The sequence below is a fragment of the Artemia sp. Qi Xiang Cuo genome, chromosome 6 (assembly GCF_049724085.1).
Source record: "Artemia sp. Qi Xiang Cuo chromosome 6, ASM4972408v1, whole genome shotgun sequence".
Lineage (NCBI taxonomy): Eukaryota > Metazoa > Arthropoda > Branchiopoda > Anostraca > Artemiidae > Artemia > Artemia sp. Qi Xiang Cuo.
Genome location: NC_142799.1, coordinates 65,374,849 through 65,396,751, shown reverse-complemented (window position 1 = coordinate 65,396,751; position 21,903 = coordinate 65,374,849). Strand labels below are relative to the sequence as shown.

The 21,903-nt window shown below is 34.9% G+C and overlaps 1 protein-coding gene across 2 annotated transcripts in view; it reads right to left on the bottom strand.

Moving 5' to 3' along the window:
• The window catches only part of sli (slit guidance ligand), a 360,459-nt gene that overhangs the window by 128,141 nt on the left and 210,415 nt on the right, over nt 1-21,903 (bottom strand). For both annotated transcript variants that reach the window (XM_089090917.1, XM_089090918.1), the window contains exons 17-18: nt 19,751-19,822; nt 2,902-2,973 (exon numbers count right to left, since the gene is read on the bottom strand). In XM_089090917.1, the coding sequence (XP_088947043.1) occupies nt 2,902-2,973; nt 19,751-19,822 (144 nt within the window). The remainder of the gene's footprint in view (nt 1-2,901; nt 2,974-19,750; nt 19,823-21,903) is intronic.

Sequence of the window (21,903 nt, the reverse complement as noted above, 5' to 3'; positions counted from 1 at the left end):
GCAGAAAAACGAGGATATCCCCAGCAAGTGAAAAAAGGAGGGATAAACAAGCAGATATTTCGGTCGATACCTCTGCTCGACCCTAAGTTCACAAAAGTAAATAAAGAGTAAAAAATTTGCAGATAAAAGTCCTAAAGACAAAATAAAAAGAAAAAAACCTCGAGACAAAGCACTAAAATAAAAAAGGTCCTCTCTAAGCAACGGCGAGAGGCAGCTCACCATTACTAGTCCTACCGTTGCTCAGAGAAGGTCTATTTTAATTTAGTGTTTTAGTTTTTCAGGTTATATTTGTTTTTATTTTGTCCTTAGTACCTTTATCCGTATATTTTTTTACGTATATTTGATTTTGTGTACTGAGGATGGTCAAGCAGAGGTCTTGACCGAAATATCTGCATGTTTATCCTCATTTTACTGCTTCATATTTTTTAATTTCATTTTTTTTTCCTGTGACTTAGGGAAGAAGGCATCATAGGTACTAAGATGCATATAATGATGTAGTCATTAAGATGTGAATAAGACGAAATATATATATATGTATTTCCAGATATAAGTATAGATGTGGGCATTAAGATATAGACTAAGGCGTAAGATGCCGCATGTCATGAATTCACAAAACGATAATAAATATGAATAAATAACAAAAGCAAACCAATGTTTTTATTATCACTTTAGCAGAAACATTAGCAAAAATGAGACAATCCTTTAGAAAAATGATAAAGTAGACAAAAAAAAATTTGAAAAAAAAAGAAAATGGAAACGAGGAGAATGTTCATCCAGACAAATAAATGCCAAATCAAAACCAAATATTTCGGCAGGAACTTACGCCAAACTGTCTTTAGTACTACTAATATCAGAAGGCTAACCTTAAAAAGGCAAAAAATAAAGGAAATAAATAAACGAACGCATTAGTGAAAGAAACAACTGAATCAGAAAAAAAATGTAAATGAAAACAACCATTCAAAGATTTGATTGTGGGTGGACTTTCTCCATGGTAATTGATCCAGCTCTGTGTGTTCTGCTCTCGATGTTGTGTCCCTGCATTGTTTTTAATTTTTTTTTATTTGGTGGCATCTTGTGGACAGTCAGCCTTTTATTGGTTGGTAAGAGCCTTGCCAGACTTGCCGAAATACTTTTCTTTTGTCGTTCCATTTCGCTGGCTCAAAATTTTCCTCGTTAATTTATTTTTCAGGATTTTTCATCTTCCACGCATCAGGCGCAGCCAGTGTGATTTAAAACTAACTCAATACATTCAAAATTTTCTCAGATCCGACAAAATAGGAGAAAACTTTTTAGTGAAATCTTTTGGTAAGATACGGCAAATTTTTTTATGATATACATTTTGATTCCACATCATCAAACTGTAATAGGACAATCCCTGAACTAAATCTAACTCCACATAATGCACACAATTGGATATTCATATTCCATATGAATTAATCCATAATCACTTATGAATTAAATGACCTGTTACTTAATTCCCTAAGAGAGTTAATCTCCGAAGAAAGATAATTACTCCCACATTCACCAATTTTGGTTTAGATCATAAAGAAAGTCATTAAATTAGTATAAAATTTAGATCATATTTAGTCGTTATTTAGTCATTAAAATTAGTCAAAATTTAGTCATTAAATTTAGATCATAAAGCAAGTCATTAAATTAGTATAAAATTTAGATCATATTTAGTCGTTATTTAGTCATTAAAATTAGTCAAAATTTAGTCATTAAATTTAGATCATAAAGCAAGTCATTAAATTAGTATAAAATTTAGATCATATTTAGTCGTTATTTAGTCATTAAAATTAGTCAAAATTTAGTCATTAAATTTAGATCATAAAGCAAGTCATTAAATTAGTATAAAATTTAGATCATATTTAGTCGTTATTTAGTCATTAAAATTAGTCAAAATTTAGTCATTAAATTTAGATCATAAAGCAAGTCATTAAATTAGTATAAAATTTAGATCATATTTAGTCGTTATTTAGTCATTAAAATTAGTCAAAATTTAGTCATTAAATTTAGATCATAAAGCAAGTCATTAAATTAGTATAAAATTTAGATCATATTTAGTCGTTATTTAGTCATTAAAATTATTCAAAATTTAGTCATTAAATTTAGATCATAAAGCAAGTCATTAAATTAGTATAAAATTTAGATCATATTTAGTCATTAAATTAGTCATTATTTAGTCATTAAAATTAGTCAAAATTTAGTCATTAAATTAGTCATTAAATTGAGATCATAAAGCAAGTCACTAAATTAGTAAGAAGGGATAGTCTTGAGCGAAGGACCGCCACCAGGTTTGGAAAATATTATTTATCAATTTTATAACATATGCACTGTAACCCCAATACAACACTCTTGTTCTACAGTAAATCTCTGGTATTCCTAAGAAATTGCAAATATTAACTTGAGAAATTATTATTATACTATGATTTTACCCCATTAACTTTGGTCTAAAATATCTTGTCTAAGTTAAAGGGATGGACTGTTGAATGAAAATAGGATTTTGGAATATATTTTAATATACAAGGTTAAAAGCTGAAGTTGTGTAATTAAAACTTCTTAGATTAGAAAACAACTAATGTTTTCTTAGAACAAAGGTTGTTTTCTTGGAACAAAGGTTGTTTTCTTAGGGTAGTAAGAACAAGGGTTGTCTTTTTTTTATTGCAGGTGGTTTGGTCTCAGCATCAGTAAGAGTCCAACGAAATATGATTTTTTACATAAATATTTCTCCATTAGCATTTGTGTATGTATGTATACACAAATGCTATTTGTGTATACATAAATAGCACATATACATAATATTATGTATAATGATATTATGTAGTCTTGAGCGAAGGACCGCCACCAGGTTTGGAAAATATTATTTATCAATATTATAACAGCACGAAAAGTACTTACAGCGATAGTAGCATGCCAAGATCTGAAAATGTGTTATTTGACAACACAGCAATTTGGTTGTGACTTAAATCCCTAGAAGAAAGTTAATAAGTAAATTTACGAAAGAGCAAGCATAGAACTAGGCTACATGGTTAGACCCAAAGCATAGATTAATTAGTAAGTAAATGCAGCACTCTTCATATTTTCACATATGAGAAGTCTATTCTCGACGAGTGGAACAACCTGTATATTTACATTATTTTTAGTGTTTTTCTTCTTCTTTTTTTCAAAGTAATCGCTTCAGCTCGACGAAAGTACTTTTCAACACTTTTTTTGTTAAAAAGAAGTAGCCTGTAGAAAAATAAAAAAATATTTCAATTTCTCCAATAGTTTTCTCACACTTCCAATTACTTGTTTTTCGGATTTTCGAATGTTTCCCATCGGCGTAGGTTAAATTTCCACTTACGAGTCTCGCCAAAAAAATAGCATATCAGCAAGTGATAAGGTAATCATATCTTAGGCCCTGCAAGACGCTTGCTCGTTGGCTGACATTGGCAAAATAATTGTATGCGTCATAAGAATTAGGTAGATGTGGCAGGTCAACCCAGTATATATAAAATATATTAAGGAATTTAGAGAGATGTGTAAATTACATGTATCATACAGAGATATATAGAGCTTCCAGATGCTCAATACAGCCTGCAGCCTCCAGTACAGCCTTCAGATGCCCAAGCAATTGTTACCACTAAACGCACCAAATATTATGTTTTTTAAACATATATTTAATAATTAATTCATCAATTTGTTTAAACTTTTATTGTCAATGGGACAATACATGGTACGTTAACCGCACAAATACACGGTGCAAAGCACACATGAACAACAAACCTTATTTGGAGTATTTAAAGCATCCAATCCACGAGGAAGAAGAGGTACAAGAATGATTCTACTGAATGATTCTACTTACAAGACTTTTTTTCTGGTACCTCCCGTTAAATTTCTAAATATGTTCTAAATCAAGGGCGGATCCAGGATTTTTTTTCGGGGGGGGGGTTTACTAATTTTTGACTTTTTCGGAAGGGGGTTTTACTAATTTTTTACTCAGTTTTCGACTAATTTTACTGATTTTTACCTAGGTTTTACTACCTAGGACTTATTTTCAACTCGGTCAAAAATTCCGGGGGGGGGGGGTCAAACCGGGTAACCCCCCTGGATACGGCCTTGTTCTAAATATATTTTTTCTTTTGTTCAAAGTAAATTGCAAATATTATTCCTAAGTAGATTGGCCTGGACTGACCCACTGCGAAAACTAAAAAAGTTAACTGTGTTTTACTTTTTTCACATCCTTTTCTTGATTTGAAGTATGTCAAAGAATTGGTCCACCCTGTTCCTCAAAAGAAAGGCAATTAATATTTGAAAATAATTTTGAATGCGCTAGGATAAAGAATTTAGATGTTAGAGATCACCCTAAATGTTTAATCAATTAATTAATAGTTATTTGAAAGCAGTTATTTCAATTGATCACAAGCTCAAATGGGTGAATTTACGTTCTTGTCAAAAAGATTTAAAGATAAAAAAATAACGCGGTCAATACCTACATAAAATTCTATCATATTCCAATCAAAATTTGGAGCTCTGAAAACTCGTTAAACCTCCTAATGTTAAATGAATACTAAAAATAGTACTTAGTACTCCTTATTAAACAGCGCAGCACTCTTTGAAATTTCTTAGAAAAACAAAACTTGGATACTAGAAATTGCCTTAAAAGCTACAAGCTAGTAAGTGTATAAGCCTTGACGCACTAACTCTCAATACGAAACTCTAAAATAAATTCTTTACACTGACTACCATCAAAGGAATGCTGAAATACTAAAGGAAAATAAAAACAAAATATGTATAATAATAACGTCATAAATAACTAATAGCTGCAAAATGATTGTGCCCTGGTAAAGTATTCGATCTCCAGCAAGTTTATGGAATAAAACTTCGGGAAGTTGGGAATTTCTTAAAAATGGGTTCCAGAAAATTTGTGCAACACTGGTCTATTTTGGGAAATCAAACTCTTTACTGATATTTATCAGAAACTGATATCTATAAAAATGCTGAAAAAAGATTTATGAATATGATTGGAACGAAATTCCTCTCCCAAAATAATGTAACCACGAGCGGGTCAGCTGAAGGTGTATACCAGGCCCTGAAAGCTTTTTACATTTCTTTTAGAGGCTTAACTCTTAAACAAAGCCACAGTAGGACATTTGATAAATAGCAAATGGCTTGCCATTTGGTATTTGTTTACCTAAAAAGAATTCTATTCTCTTTCAGTTGCATGTGAGACATATTGTAATATTATTACTAAATATAGTATTATAATACTATCTAAGGTTAATCAAACAGTTTGTGGTAACGAACTGTAAGTAAGGAGCGACCCGGCTCAATGGTAACCGAAACTGTAGAAAACGGAATTTTGATACCAATAGATACATCAAAAGAATCAGATTTAAATGTTGATTTCAAATATATAAGTTTCATCAAGTTCAGTCTTACCTATCAAAAGTTACGCGCCTGAGAAAATTTTGCTGATTTTCGAAAAAAAGGGGGAAAGACCCCCTAAAAGTTATAGCACCTTAATGAAAATCACACTATCATATTCCAGCGTATCAGAGAACCCTACTACAGAGGTTTCAAGCTCCTATCAACAAAAATGTGGAATTTTGCATTTTTTGCCAGAAGAAAGATCACGGATGCGTGTTTATTTTTTTTTATTTTTTTTTTTTTTCTAGGGGTGATCGTATCAACCCAGTGGTCCTAAAATATCGTGGGAGGGGTCATTCAAACGGAAATTAAAGTTCTAGTGCCCTTTTTAAGTAACCAAAAAAATGGAGGGAAACTAGGCCCCTTCCCACGCTCATTTTTTTTCCCAAAGTCACCCGATCAAAATTTTGAGATAGCCATTTTGTTCAGCATGAGTAGAAGTGACCCTAGTACTCCCGTACTAACCACGTGGTTTATGGTCCAAATAAGGGCAGCGCTTCCCTAGGGAGAAAGATTGCGTAATCGGTCAATGACCTCTTTTTCCAAGGTCGATTTATTTGATGTTTCTATGTGTAAAAACTCCGGAACGAAGGTTGCACATGCGCATTGAATTCTAACGGGAACAATGTTATTGATCTAGGAGTCGAGGGGAAAGTGAATTTCCGAGAACTTGATTGCGTAATCAAAGTGTGTCAACAACAACAACATCGACCTTGACATTCGCTGAGAGCGTGCACTTACAACAACAACAACAACATCGACCTTGGAACACCTGTGCTGTCGACCTCAATTCACCTATCGTGAATCAATAATTCCCCTTAGAAAACAACAAATTAATTTCCCCTTTCTTGACAGATCAATCAATCAATGACATCATCTGTCAGACTTTAAAAATTTTCGCCTAGAAACATTTCTCCAGGAATAGATCCAAATCATTAATGTCTTTGCCTCGGGAACAGTTCTACTGGTCGAACTCCAAAAGATATTAATATCCAAAGGCCATGGAAACAATTAGGCAAGAAACATCTTAGCGATGAATTGTTTTAGCGCGCGAAAAGGTTTCTAATTAATTTGAAATGCATTAGCGCAGAGATGTCAATAACAAAGGAACACGCTGAAATTACATTTAGGGATTATTTGGGCGAAACTGTTTTAGACAGGCTATGGAACTATTTCGGCGAAACAGATAGAGACATTTTAAAAGAAGATTTTTGAAGAGATTTTAGAAGAGAATTTAATGGTGAAACTCTATGGTCGTTATAATACAAAAGTTTCATTTGAACAGTGTTGTGAGGTCCTCTAACCCAACCCCAAAGGGTTCCAATCCTTCTACCCAACCCCGAAGGAAGCCACCTGTCCGCAAAGGTCCCCCCAGCTCCCAAAGGGCCACCGGCGCCCCCAAAGGCCCACCCAGACCCCCAAAGGCCATCCCCGGGCCCCCCAAAGGCCCATCGAGCTCCCAAAGGGCCACTGGCGCCCCCAAAGGCCCACCCAGACCCCCAAAGGCCATCCCCGGGCCCCCCAAAGGCCCATCGAGCTCCCAAAGGACCAACGGGGTCCCAAAGGCCCTCCACCGGTCCCCAAATGTCCCCCAGGCACCCAAATGTCCCCCAGGCACCCAAAGGCCCCCCTGTGCCCCAAAGGCCCTCCCAGTGCCCCCAAAGGCCCTCCCCCCGCCCCCCAAGGTCCCCCGGCCCAGAGAAGCGCCGCCGGGAGGCACCGGGGGCCAGGCACGCGCCGCAGGATGTGCCGCCGGGATGCGCCGCGGGTCAGGAAAGCGCCGCAGGGGATGCGCCGCAGGGAGGCACCGCAGGAAAGCGCCGCAGGATGCGCCGCAGGGATGCGCCACAAAAAAAAGTAAACTAAAAAGTAAAAATTTCGAAATGTTATCCCCCAAACGCCCTCCTCAGACCCCCAAAGGTCCTCCCCTGGTCCTCAAAGGTCCACCGGGCACCCAAAGGACCACCCGGCCCTCAAGGGCCCCCGGATCCCCAAAGGCCCTCCCTGTGCCCCAAAGAGTCCCCTCTCCATTTTTTTAATGCTTTTTTATGGCTTTATTATATCTTTTCAGAACAAGTTCCAGAACCTATTTTCCAGATCCACTTTTCAGAACAACTTCAGAGCAAGTTACTTTCTTAATGTCTCTCCTAAACCCATTTTGCAACTTGAAGTACTTATCTTTTTCACCCTCAACTATACTCTACAGCTTTTTGGATACCTCAACACCAAGAAATACCTTTCAAAGACCATTTCAGAGCAAGTTACTTTCATAATGTCCCTTCTAAATCCATTTTCCAACTTGAAGCACTTATCTTTTTCACTCACAACTATACTTTACAGCTTTTGGGATACCTCAAAACCAAGAAATACTTTTCAAAGACCATTTCAGAGCAAGTTACTTTCTTAATGTCCATCCTAAACCCATTTTCCAACTTGAAGTACTTATCTTTTCACCCGAAACTATACTTTACACCTTTTTGGTTACCTTAACACCAAGAAATACTTTTCAAAGATCATTTCAGAGCAAGTTGCTTTCCTAATGTCCCTTCTAAACCCATTTTCCAACTTGAAGTACTTATCTTTTTCACCCGAAACTATACCTTACAACTTTTTGGATACGTCAACACCAAGAAATACTTTTCAAGGACCATTTCAGAGCAAGTTACTTTCTTAATGTCCCTCCTAAACCCATTTTTCAACTTGGAGTACTTATCTTTTTCATCACAACTAAACCTTACAGCTTTTTGGATACCTCAACACCAAGAAATACTTTTCAATGACCATTTCAGAGCAAGTTACTTTCTTAATGTCCCTCCTAAACCAAGTTTCCAACTTGAAGTACTTATCTTTTTCATCACAACTATACTTTACAGCTTTTTGAATGCCTCAAAACCAAGAAATACTTTTCAAAGACCATTTCAGAGCAAGTTACTTTCTTAATGTCACTCCTAAACACATTTTCCAACTTGAAGTACTTATCTTTTTCACCACAACTATACTTTACAGCTTTTTTTGGTTACCTCAACACCAAGAAATACTTTTCAAAGACCATTTCAGAGCAAGTTACTTTCTTAATGTCCCTCCTAAACCTATTTTGCAACTTGAAGTACTTATCTTTTTCACCACAACTATACTTTTCAGCTTTTTTGGTTACCTCAACACCAAGAAATACTTTTCAAAGACCATTTCAGAGCAAGTTACTTTCTCAGAGCAAGTCAGGCAAAAAGTTAGGTGTATGATTAGGTTAGGTTAGGTTAGATTAAGTTAGGTTAGGTTAAGTTAGGTTAGGCTAGGTTAGCCTACGTACGCGCGCGTACGTAGGCTAACCTAGCCTAACCTAACTTAACCTAACCTAACTTAATCTAACCTAACCTAATCATACACCTAACTTTTTGCCTGTCTCTCACCTAACCTAAGCTAACCTAAGTGAAGTGTACGTAGGCTAACCTAACCTAACTTAATCTAATCTAACTTAATCTAGCCTAACCTAACCATACTCGCCGGAAAAGGTTAGGTTAACTAATCATGAGCGCTCATGATAAGTTAAACTAACCAAACTTAACCAATATAAATTTTTAATCTCTTTGCAAAAAATCGGAACTGAATTTAAGAAAATTAGAATTAAAGTGAAACTTTTTATCTTCACTGGAAAATAATCACAATCATAGTATAACTTTTCCTATCTTCTACAGAAAAGTTTAGAACTGAAATTTAAATTTTTATGTCTTTGAGAAATTTTGAACTGAAGTGGAAGGTTTTTTCATTTTCATGGGTAAAATTCAGAATTGAGCTAACTTTTTCTCTTCTTTAAGAAAATTCAGAATAGAACTTGAACATTTTGCAATTCTTCGAGAAAACTCTGAATTAAAGTGGAGTTTCTTATCTTCATGTTGAATATTCACATTCAATGTATAACTTTTTCTATCTTCTATGAAAAATTTGGAACAGAACTTTAAATTTTTTATTTCTTTGAGAAAAATCAGAACCATATTTAAGAAAAATTATAAATAAAGTGAAACTTTTGATCTTCATGGAAAATAATCACAATCATAGTATTACTTTTTCTTTCTTTCATCTAAAAATTTAGAATAGAACTTTAAATTTCTTTATTTCTTTGGGGAACTTAAAACTGGAGTGGAATATTTTTTATTTTCTCTGGAGCAATTAGAATTGAAGTGTGATCTTTGGTAAAGTTCAGAAGAGAACTTGAACTTTTCTTCACTATGTCGAGAAAATTTTAATTGAACTAGAACTTTTTATCTTCCGTGAAAATATTCACAAGTATGGTATTACTTTTTCTATTTTCCACGGATAAATTTAGAATTGAACTTTAAATTTCTTTATGTCCTTGTGAAATAAAGAGGTGAAGTGGAAGATTTTTATTTTCTCTGGTGAAATTAGAATTGAATTGTGTTCTTTAGTAAAATTCAGATGAGAACTTGAACTTTTCTTCACTTCGTTGTGTAAATTTTAAATTGAACTAGAACTTTTTATCTTCCGGTAAAATATTCACAAGTATAGTATTACTTTTTCTATCTTCCACCAAAAAACCTAGAATTGAACTTTAAATTTCTTTATGTCTTTGTGAAATAAAGAACTTAAGTGGAAGATTTTTTTTTTCTCTGGAGAAATTAGAATTGAATTGTGTTCTTTAGTAAAATTCAGAAGAGAACTTTAACTTTTCTTCACTTTGCTGATGAAATTGTAAATTGGACTAGAACTTTTTATCTTCAGGGAAAATATTCACAAGTATGGTATTACTTATTCCATCTTCCACCAAAAATTAGAATTGAACTGTAAATTTCTTTATGTCTTAGTGACATAAAGAACTGAAGTGGAAGTTTTTTATTTTCTGTGGAGAAATTAGAATTGAATTGTGTTCTTTTGTAAAGTTCAGAAGAGAACTTGAACTTTTCTTCACTTCTTTGAGAAAATTTAAAATTGAAGTAGAACTTTTCGTCTTCCCTGAAAATATTCACAAGTTTGGTATTACTTTTTCTATCTTCCACCGAAAAATTTAGAAATGAACTTTAAATTTCCTTATTACATTGAGAAATAAATAACTTAAGTGGAAGATTTTTATTTTCTCTGGTTAAATTAGAATCGAATTGTGTTCTTTAGTAAAATTAAGACGAGAACTTGAACTTTCCTTCACTTCGTTGATGAAATTGTAAATTGAACTAGAACTTTTTATATTAAATGAAAATATTCACAAGTATGGTATTACTTTTTCTATCTTCCGCCGAAAAATTTAGAATTTAACTTTAAATTTCTTTATGTCATTGTGAAATAAAGAACTTAAGTGGAAGATTTTTATTTTCTCTGGAGAAATTAGAATTGTATTGTGTTCTTTAGTAAAATTCAGAAGAGAACTTGACCTTTTCTTCACTTCGTTGAGGAAATTGTAAATTGAACTAGAACTTTTTATCTTCCGGGAAAATATTCACAAGTATGGTATTACTTTTTCCATCTTCCACCGAAAAATTTAGAATTGAACTTTAAATTTCTTTATGTCTTTGTGAAATTAAGAAATTAAGTGGAAGATTTTTGTTTTCTCTGGAGAAATTAGCATTGAAGTGTGTTCTTTGGTAAAGTTCAGAAGAGAACTTGAACTTTTCTTCACTTCGTTGAGAAAATTTTAAATTGAGCAAGAACTTTTCATCTTCCATGAAAATATTCACAAGTTTGGTATTACTTTTTCTATCTTCCACCGAAAAATTAGAATTGAACTTTAAATTTCTTTATGTCTTTGTGAAATATTGAACTGAATTGGAAGATTTTTATTTTCTCTGGTGAAATTAGAATTGGAGCGTGTTCTTTGGTAAAATTCAGAAGAGATCATTAACTTTTCTTCACTTTGTTGAGAAAATTTGGAACATTATTTTAAATTTTTTCATCCCCTTGAGAAAAATCTGAGCCGAAGTGGAAAATTTTTATATTTTTTGGAAAAATAGAATTGATTAAAAACTAATTTCTTTTTCATTGAGAAAGTGGGTGAAAAAGATAAGTACTTCAAGTTGCAAAATGGGTTTAGGAGGGACATTAAGAAAGTAACGTGCTCTGAAATGGTCTTTGAAAAGTATTTCTTAGTGTTGAGGAAACCAAAATGTTGTAAACTACAGTTGCGGATGAAAAAAATAAGTACTTCAAGTCGGAAACTTGGTTTAGGAGGGATATTAAGAAAGTAACTTGCTCTTAATGGTCTTTGAAAAGTATTTCTTGGTTTTGAGGTATACAAAAAGCTGTAAATTTGTGCCTAGGAATAAGGATATATACATTTCTAGTTTCAAAATGAGTTTAGGTGGGATCTAAAGAACGTATCTAGCTCAGAAATGGCCTTTGTAAGGTATTTCTTGGTGTTCAGGTATCTAAAAAGTTGAAAAGTATAGTTGTGAGTGAAAAAGATAAGTACTTCAAGTTGGAAAATGGGTTTAGGAGGGACATTAAGAAAGTAACTTGCTCTGAAATGGTCTTTGAAAAGTATTTCTTGGTGTTGAGGTACCCAAAAAGCTGTAAAGTATAGTTGAGGGAGAAAAAGATAAGTACTTCAAGTTGGAAAATGGGTTTAGGATTGACTTTAGGAATGTAACTTGTACATAAATGGTATTTGAAAATTATTTCTTGGTGTTTAGGTATCCAAAAAGCTGTAAAGCATATTTTTGGGTGAAAAATATATGTAATTCAATTTGAAGAATGAGTTTAGGATGGACATATAGAAAGTAACTTGCTCCGAAATGGTCTTTAAAAAGTATTTCTTGGTGTTGAGGTATCAAAAAAAGCTGTAAAGTATAGTTGTGGGTGAAAAAGATAAGTACTTCAAGTTGAAAAATGGGTTTAGGAGGGACACTAAAAAAGTAATTTGCTCTGAAATGGTCTTTGAAAAGTATTTCTTGGTGTTGAGGTATCCAAAAAGCTGTAAAGTATAGTTGTGGGTGAAAAAGATAAGTACTTCAAGTTGGAAAATGGGTTTAGGAGTGACATTAAGAAAGTAACTTGCTCTGAAATGGTCTTTGAAAAGTATTTCTTGGTGTTGCGGTAACCAAAAAGCTGTAAAGTATAGTTGTAGGTGAAAAAGATAAGTAATTCAAGTTAGAAACTTGGTTTAGGATGGACATTAAGAAAGTAACTTGCTCTGAAATGGTCTTTGAAAAGTATTTCTTGGTTTTGAGGTATCCAAAAAGCTGTAAGGTATAGTTGTAATGAAAAAGATAAGTACTTCAAGTTGGAAAATGGGTTTATGAGGGACATTAAGAAAGTAACTTGCTCTGAAATGGTCTTTGAAAATTATTTCTTGGTGTTGAGGTATACAAAATGCTGTAAAGTACAGATTCGGGTGAAAAAGATAAGTACTTCAAGTTGCAAAATGGGTTTAGGAGTGTCATTAAGAAAGTAACTTTCTCTGATATGGTCTTTGAAAAGTATTTCTTGGTGTTGAGGTAACCAAAAAGCTGTAGGGTATAGTTGTGATCAAAAAGACAAGTACTTCAAGTTGGAAAATGGGTTTAGGAGTGAAATTAAGAAAGTAACTTGCTCTGAAATGGTCTTTGAAAAGTATTTCTTCGTGTTGAGGCATCCAAAAAGCTGTAAAGTATAGTTGTGGGTGAAAAAGATAAGTAATTCAAGTTGGAAACTTGGTTTAGGAGGGACATTAAGAAAGTAACTTGCTCTGAAATGGTCTTTGAAAAGTATTTCTTGGTTTTGAGGTATCCAAAAAGCTGTAAGGTATAGTTGTAATGAAAAAGATAAGTACTTCAAGTTGGAAAATGGGTTTATGAGGGACATTAAGAAAGTAACTTGCTCTGAAATGGTCTTTGAAAAGTATTTCTTGGTGTTGAGGTATCCAAAATGCTGTAAAGTATAGATTAGGGTGAAAAAGATAAGTACTTCAAGTTGCAAAATGGGTTTAGGAGTGTCATTAAGAAAGTAACTTTCTCTGATATGGTCTTTGAAAAGTATTTCTTTGTGTTGAGGTAACCAAAAAGCTGTAGGGTATAGTTGTGATCAAAAAGACAAGTACTTCAAGTTGAAAAATGGGTTTAGGAGTGAAATTAAGAAAGTAACTTGCTCTGAAATGGTCTTTGAAAAGTATTTCTTGGTGTTGAGGCATCCAAAAAGCTGTAAAGTATAGATGTGGGTGAAAAAGATAAGTAATTCAAGTTGGAAACTTGGTTTATGAGGTACATTAATAAAGTAGCTTTATATTAACTTTTATTTGAAATGTATTTAATTGTGTTGATGTATAAACAAAGATTTTGTTTTTAGTTGTTGGTGAAAGTGATAATTTCTTCAATTTTGAAAATTATTTTAGGATGGAAATTAATACAGGAATTTGTTCTGAATTAGTCTTTGAAAAATATTTCTTGGTGTTGAGGTATCCAAACAGCTGTAAAGTATAGTTGTGATGAAAAAGATAAGTACTTCAAGTTGGAATCTTGGTTTAGGAGGGACATTAAGAAAGTAACTTGCTCTGAAATGGTCTTTTAAAAGTATTTCTTGGTTTTGAGGTATCGAAAAAGCTGTAAATTTTAGTTGTGATGAAAAAGATAAGTACTCCCAGTTGGAAAATGGGTTTAGGAGGGACATTAAGAAAGTAACTTGCTCTGAAATGATCTTTGAAAAGTATTTCTTGGTGTTGAGGTATCCAAAAAGTTGTAAAGTATAGTTGCGGTTGAAAAAGATAAGTACTTCAAGTTGGAAAATGGGTTTAGAATGGACATTAGGAAAGCAACTTGCTCTGAAATGGTCCTTGAAAAGTATTTCTTTGTGTTGAGGTATCCAAAATAGCTGTAAAGTGTAGTTGCGAGTGAAAAAGATAAGTACTTCAAGTTGGAAAATAGGTTTAGAAGGGACATTAGGAAAGCAACTTGCTCTGAAATGATCTTTGAAAAGTATTTCTTGGTGTTAAGGTAACCAAAAAGGTGTAAAGTATAGTTTCGGGTGAAAAAGATAAGTACTTCAAGTTGGAAAATGGGTTTAGGATGGACATTAAGAAAGTAACTTGCTCTGAAATGGTCTTTGAAAAGTATTTCTTGGTGTTGAGGTATCCCAAAAGCTGTAAAGTATAGTTGTGAGTGGAAAAGATAAGTGCTTCAAGTTGGAAAATGGATTTAGGAGTGACATTGAGAAAGTAACTTGCTCTGAAATGGTCTTTGAAAAGTATTTCTTGGTGTTGAGGTATCCAAAAAGCTGTAAAGTATAGTTGAGGGTGAAAAAGATAAGTACTTCAAGTTGCAAAATGGGTTTAGGAGGGACATTAAGAAAGTAACTTGCTCTGAAGTTGTTCTGAAAAGTGGATCTGGAAAATAGGTTCTGGAACTTGTTCTGAAAAGATATAATAAAGCCATAAAAAAGCATTAAAAAAATGGAGAGGGGACTCTTTGGGGCCCGAGGAGGACCTTTGGGGATCCGGGGGCCCTTGGGGGCGGGGTGGGCCTTTGGGTGCCCGGGGAACCTGTGCGGCCCAGGGTACGACCTTTGGGGGGTGGTGGAGGGAGTTGGGGGGATAACATGTCAAAATTTGTAGTTATGAGTTTCCTTTTTTATTTTTTTTTGCGGCGCATCCCTGCGGCGGATCCTGCGATGTTTTCTGGCGGTGCCTCCCTGTGGAGCATCCCCCGCAGCGCTTTCCTGACCCGCGGCGCATCCCTGCGGCGCTTTCCTGGCCCACGGCGCATCCCGGCGGCGCGTCTCTGGGCCGGGGGACCTTTGGGGGCCGGGGGAGGGCCTTTGGGGGCACAGGGAGGGCCTTTGGGGCACAGGGGGCCTTTGGGTGCCTGGGGGACATTTGGGGACCGGTGGAGGGCCTTTGGGACCCCGTTGGTCCTTTGGGAGCTCGATGGGCCTTTGGGGGGCCCAGGGATGGCCTTTGGGGGTCTGGGTGGGCCTTTGGGGGCGCCGGTGGCCCTTTGGGAGCTCTATGGGCCTTTGGGGGGCCCGGGGATGGCCTTTGGGGGTCTGGGTGGGCCTTTGGGGGCGCCGGTGGCCCTTTGAGAGCGGGGGGGGCCTTTGCGGACCGGGGGCTTCCTTCGGGGTTGGGTAGAAGGATTGGAACCCTTTGGGGTTGGGTTAGAGGACCTCACAACACTGTTCAAATGAAACTTTTGTATTATAACGACCATAGAGTTTCACCATTAAATTCTCTTCTAAAATCTCTTCAAAAATCTTCTTTTCAAATGTCTCTATCTGTTTCGCCGATAGTTCCATAGCCTGTCTAAATAGTTCCATAGCCTGTCTAAAACAGTTTCGCCCAAATAATCCCTAAACGTAAATTCAGCGTGTTCCTTTGTTATTGACATCTCTGCGCTAATACATTTCAAATTAATAAGAAACCTTTTCGCGCGCTAAAACAATTCATCGCTAAGATATTTCTTGCCTAATTGTTTCCATGGCCTTTGGTTATTAATATCCTTTGGAGTTCGACCAGTAGAACTGTTTCCGAGGCAAAGACATTAATGATTTGGATCTATTCCTGGAGAAATGTTTCTAGGCGAAAATTTTTAAAGTCTGACAGATGATGTCATTGATTGATTGATCTGTCAAGAAAGGCGAAATTAATTTGTTGTTTTCTAAGGGGAATTATTGATTCACGATAGGTGAATTGAGGTCGACAGCACAGGTGTTCCAAGGTCGATGTTGTTGTTGTTGTTGTAAGTGCACGCTCTCAGCGAATGTCAAGGTCGATGTTGTTGTTGTTGACACACTTTGATTACGCAATCAAGTTCTCGGAAATTCACTTCTCCCTCGAGTCCTAGATCAATAACATTGTTCCCGTTAGAATTCAATGCGCATGTGCAACCTTCGTTCCGGAGTTATTACACATAGAAACATCAAATAAATCGACCTTGGAAAAAGAGGTCATTGACCGATTACGCAATCTTTCTCCCTAGGGAGGCTATGCCCTTATTAGGACCATAAACCACGTGGTTAGTACGGGAGTACTAGGGTCACTTCTACTAGCATGGTCGAAAATATAATAAATACGTCTTTTAGGATGACTTAATCCCCCGAAGTCCTCGGGGGGAGGGCGGAAAGTTATGAACTTTACCCAATGTTAACATATAGTATTGGTTATTGGGAAGTATACAGACGTTTTCAGGGGTGATTTTTCTGGTAGTGGGAGAGCGGTCGGGAGTTATGTGGGAGGATCTTTCCATGAAGAAAGTTTTCATGGGGGAAGGGACATTCCTATGAAGGGGGCGCCGGATTTCCCAGCATTATTTAAAAAAAGATTAGGAATTAAATATACAAAAAACAAGTTTTTTAACTGAAAGTAAGGAGCAACATCAAAACTTAAAACGACAGAAAACATTACGTATATGACTGGGTTCACCCCCTAGTCAATACCTCGCTCTTTAAGCCAAAGATAATTTAGTACTTTCATAAGAGCTATTTATTCTAATTAACGGCATTTATGATTAAGAGGTCATTTTTAAAGAATTGGAACAAAATTCGAACTTTAGCGTAAAGAGCAAGGTATTGACAAGGGGGCGAAACCTCTAATATATGTATTAAAAATATATGAATATAGAAGTTCGTTACGTAAGTTAATTCGTAAGTTACGTATATTTATTACTAATAAAAACGTTCGTAAATAAAATTAAACAGGTCGAGAAAGCCATTTAACAAAATAGAAGTAAAATTAATATACAATTTTTTTTAGTTATTTATGTACGTTGAGCCAAAATTAAAACCTGCATTAATTCAAAAACGTTCAAAAATTAAATAAAAAAAACAAGTTTTTTTTAACTTAAAGCAAGGAATGACATTAAAACTTAAAACGAACAGAAATTATTCCGTGCATGAAAGGGGCTGTCCCCTCCTCAACGTCTCGTTCTTTACGCTAAAGTTTGACTTTCTCACAACTCTATTTTTGGTTAAACAATGAAAAACTTTAGCGTAAAGAGCGAGGCGTTGAGAAGGGGACATCCCCTTTCATGCACGGAATAATTTCTGTTCGTTTTAAGCTTTAACGTCGTTCCTTACTTTCAGTTAAAAAAAACTTGTTTTTTTTATTTAATATTATAATATATTATAGCTGATACAAAAAAAAATCAAAAGACAAATAATCCTTGAAGTGGATTGCCAAAACACCCCTTAAAGTATTAATAGAAGTAAGCACATCACTTCTCCCCCGCCTGGTGTAAATCCTGGAGCATCACTTTCTCCACCAAAGCGGCACACTTCAAGCGCACGGCGCCTCGCAGGGAGTGCTTCACGGTGTGTGCGGCACACTTCCGCTACACGTAGTGTGCGTCACGTGTTGTACAATATTTGTGAAAATGCGCGACCCCTCGCACTTTATAATGCTTTAAAAGCATGCTTGTTAAATTATTATTACTAAAAAGAGCTCAAATCAGTAACATCAACAGATCCTGTCAACTTTTTTTCTTTTAATCTCGTGATGAAGTGAAACGTTGCAACAATTCCAAAAAACTCAAGTATATCTATATACGGTACAAATCACCTTATTAACTATCCATCATGTCAGCTCGCGCTAAGATTACAAAATAGAAGTTGTTTTTGTTAATTGTCTTTCAAAATATATTCATGTAGAAGTGACAATTATGATTTATTAGGATCAAGTGTGGAATATATGATAAAAGAAGCGAAATTAGCTTGTATATCAATTTTTGAACATCAAAAGGTCATACCTTCGAGTTTTCAAATCTGAAAATGAATAATTGAAGGTGTTTTGGGTCAAAATCCCAAAAAAGACCAAATAACTGCAGTTTGAAACTGCCAGGTAGTATCAGAAGTGAGCGTAACAATTTCCTAAAATGGATTTTTAAATTTGGATTTTTATATGGCGAATGGAAATTGAATAATTGGAGTAAGGCAGCATTCAGGATTTTTGTTCGGGGGGGGGGGGTATTGTTTTTTGGGGGAGGTAACAAGAGGAAGGGAGTATTTTTGCCTGGGGGAAGGGGTCAAAAACTTTACAAAACATATGAAAAAATTTTTATACCTATTTTGTTACTTTAGCAGAAGTAAGAGAAACATTTTGTGAGGGGGCGGGTAAAACCGGTAAACCCCCTTGAATGGAGTAGTTATCAATAATGTGCGGAGTGTCCACGGGATGAACTTATTCTGATTCTTCAGGGACGAAGCCAAAAGTATAAAAAGTGTAATATACTATACATGCGATATAGTTTTAAAATAAATTAAAATTATTAAATAATTGTCTTAGGAGTTCTAAGGGAGGAGGTGGAGTTCTTACTATGAACATAGGATTTTACAACAAGTCAACAACTTTGAATTGCACCAAAGGGTAAGATATTTAGCCAAAAGGGCACCAAAAGGGCTAAAAGATCTATGCATCAAAAGGGCAATAAACACCAAAAGGGCAAGATATTTATTTTTTCATGTTGGAAATTTCGTATACACACAAGGTTTGGACCCAAAGCTCGAATGTGCCTGGTTGGTATCCAAACAAAAGGTGGGAGGAGGAGGAAATATTTTCTGGAATCTCCATATCAGCATATGTAACAGAAGAGATTGCGGAATCTCAGTATCTTTGTGATTTTGTAAGTAAATGTTTTAATCCTGGTAGAATACCTCTTGCACTTTTGCGGATCTTAAGAGGACATTTGAGACACTTGGTTCTAATATTTTATTACAAAGATTGGAGTTTTTAGAATTTAAATGCTTATGTTTGAATTGGTTTGTGTCTCTCCTAAAACGAGGATCCATTTAAGTTGTTAATCCATTCAACTCATTATTTTCTGGTCTATTCACTAAGCCAGAATTATATTGCTTAAACGTTTTTATAGAGAATGATCTAAACTTGCTTAAAAAATAGAAAATTTTCTTTTTTCAGCGATTTCAACCGATTTATAACATATTTTTCAAACTAAAAAATCCGCAGCAGGTTTGAAATATAATTTGGTCATGGATAAAAACTTAATCTCAGCTAACGGATGATAACAAATTTATCCTTATACGTTGACTGCACGAAAACAATACCAAAACACTGCACAGAGAACATCAAACTTAACTACCGGAGACTTTGAACTCTTGTCCAGAAAGATGTTTGTTTCGTTTTTCAACTTCCAAAGATCTTCCGATATACAAGAAATATACTCAAATTCAGATGCTCAATTATATCAAAACTACTGTTGCCAAACTGGCCAAAAAATATCAAATAGTGAGACACTTACTCAATGAAGGGTTTTGAACACTTGCACCCCCTCCCCTCAAAATCAATTTTTCTAGCTAAGTCTAACACTTTCTATACAATTCACCATGCTTGTTGTGTTGTTTTAAGTTGTGCCCCCCAATGCCTGAATAACCTATTGCGCGCTTGCTGGTTTTGGATATTATATAAAAGAGTAATACTTACAGTCTCGTCAAAAACTTCAAGTGACTCAAGCGTTTGGGCTGTATGGACTGAATTTCATTGGAGTCTAGATACCTAAAATATAACAGAAAATCAATCAAACCTGTTTTAACTCCATATTGGGCTTTTAACCTCTTATGAGTGTTTCCTTTGGAGTTACATGCGTTTATTTCCCTTTCTTTGTTCTATACGGAAAGAAAGGACAAATTCCAAATATGTTCAAAATGATGTTCAAACAAAATGATTTCCAAAATGATGTTCAAATATTTAGAAAATGTTGGGTCCTGTATCTGTATGGAATCCCCATTTAGCATATTAAAGTAATTCTTGGCCTCTATGGTAAAGGTAAAGCATATTAAGAGATTATCAAGCTAGATAGATAATTTCAAATACAGTCAGATGTGAAACAGAGTTGTATCCTTTTCCCTGTGGTCTGAATTATACTAACTGATGTGATTTTAGGTAAACAGATTACCTAAAGAATTTTGCCTCATTTTGGAAAAGTTTAGAAATGTATATTATATTATATTAGAAATGTTATTATACACAAGATAGTCTTAATAGTTACAAAGCTAGAACTTACGATAAATACACAGATGACAAAATATAACAAAGAATAGGTTTTACATGTTAAAATTAAAGACGAGGGTGCAAGCAAGACGTGGAAAGTAAAATGGTAAATTCACAAGCTGTTTATACTTAGTTTTGGGGCGCAAGAAGGGCAAAAGGATCCAAGAGGGGTTAAAACTTCGGTCTTGTGGGGCAAAAACTGTGAGCAGAGTCAAATCTTGGTTCACCAACATTCCTCGGTTCGAACAAATCGGTTTTTCAGCAAACAAATTGAGGGCCGAATACGTGTGTTTGGGAAAAAAAATTTCTGGTTCTTGAGCGCCATTCACGCGTGGCTGTCAGACCAGCTAGAAATAAACATTTTCGGACCGCATTACACAATTCTATATTATGCAATACACAGTTTTTTTCATCGTAATGGAGGTTTATTTTCAGTTCATGGCTCTGGCTCTCCCTCAGTCATGGCTCTGAAGAAAGCTAAAAGTGATCTGGATGAAGGTAAAAGGAAATTCGTGAGGACAACAACTGAAGTAAAGAAATAAATAATCATAAAACATGACAGTGACATTCGTGTATCTGATCTTGCAACACAGTTCGATATGACAAGGTCGATAATATGTACCATTTTGAATAATGAAGAAGTACTTTGTAGTTTGTGTAGCAATGTGTAGGAGGAAGTCATGGTATTATGTAGTTTTATTGTGTATGAAAAACTTATGTAAGTACTTTTTCTGTACACGATTTCATTCTGCTTCTTATAGAACATACGTGTTGTTTTTTGTTGTTTTTTTTTGTCTTTTTTTTTTTTTGTCTTCGTTTTTTTTCTAATCTCGGCAACTTATGTTGCAAAAGAATTATTTTTTATTTTTAAACAAAGCCAAAAATAGCCGGGGAAACTGTAAAGTTCTTACTTTTACATGTAAAGTTATTGCTTAGACATGTAAAGTTCTTACTTATACATGTAGAGTTCTTGCCTATACATGTAAAGTTCTTACTTATACATGTAAAGTTCTTATTTATACATAAAAAGTTCTTGCTCATACATGTAAAGTTCTTACTTATACATGTAAAGTTCTCACTTACATACATACACGTGATGTAGAGTTACGAGGTGACAACATTTGCTAATCATTTATTTGAGGTAGAACATTAAAAATTTATGATTGTCTTGAAAAGAAATCCCCTGGCACAGGGACAGGTACTACATTTCAATTTAGCGCCTATTTTTTAAATTTAAATTTAGATTTGTCTTCGTTTTTTCTTCTAATCTTGGCAGCAAATGGCAAATGTTGGAAAAGAAATAATTTTTATTGCTAAATAAAGCAACAAATAGCCGAGGAAGCTGTAAAGTTCTTACTCATGCATTTAAAGTTCTTACTTATACATGTAAAGTTCTTATTTATACATAAAAAGTTCTTGCTCATACATGTAAATTTCTTACTTATACATGTAAAGTTCTCACTTACATACATACACGTGATGTAGAGTTACGAGGTGACAACATTTGTTAATCATTTATTTGAGGTAGAACATTAGAAATTTATGATTGTCTTGAAAAGAAATCTCCTGGCACAGGGACTGGTACT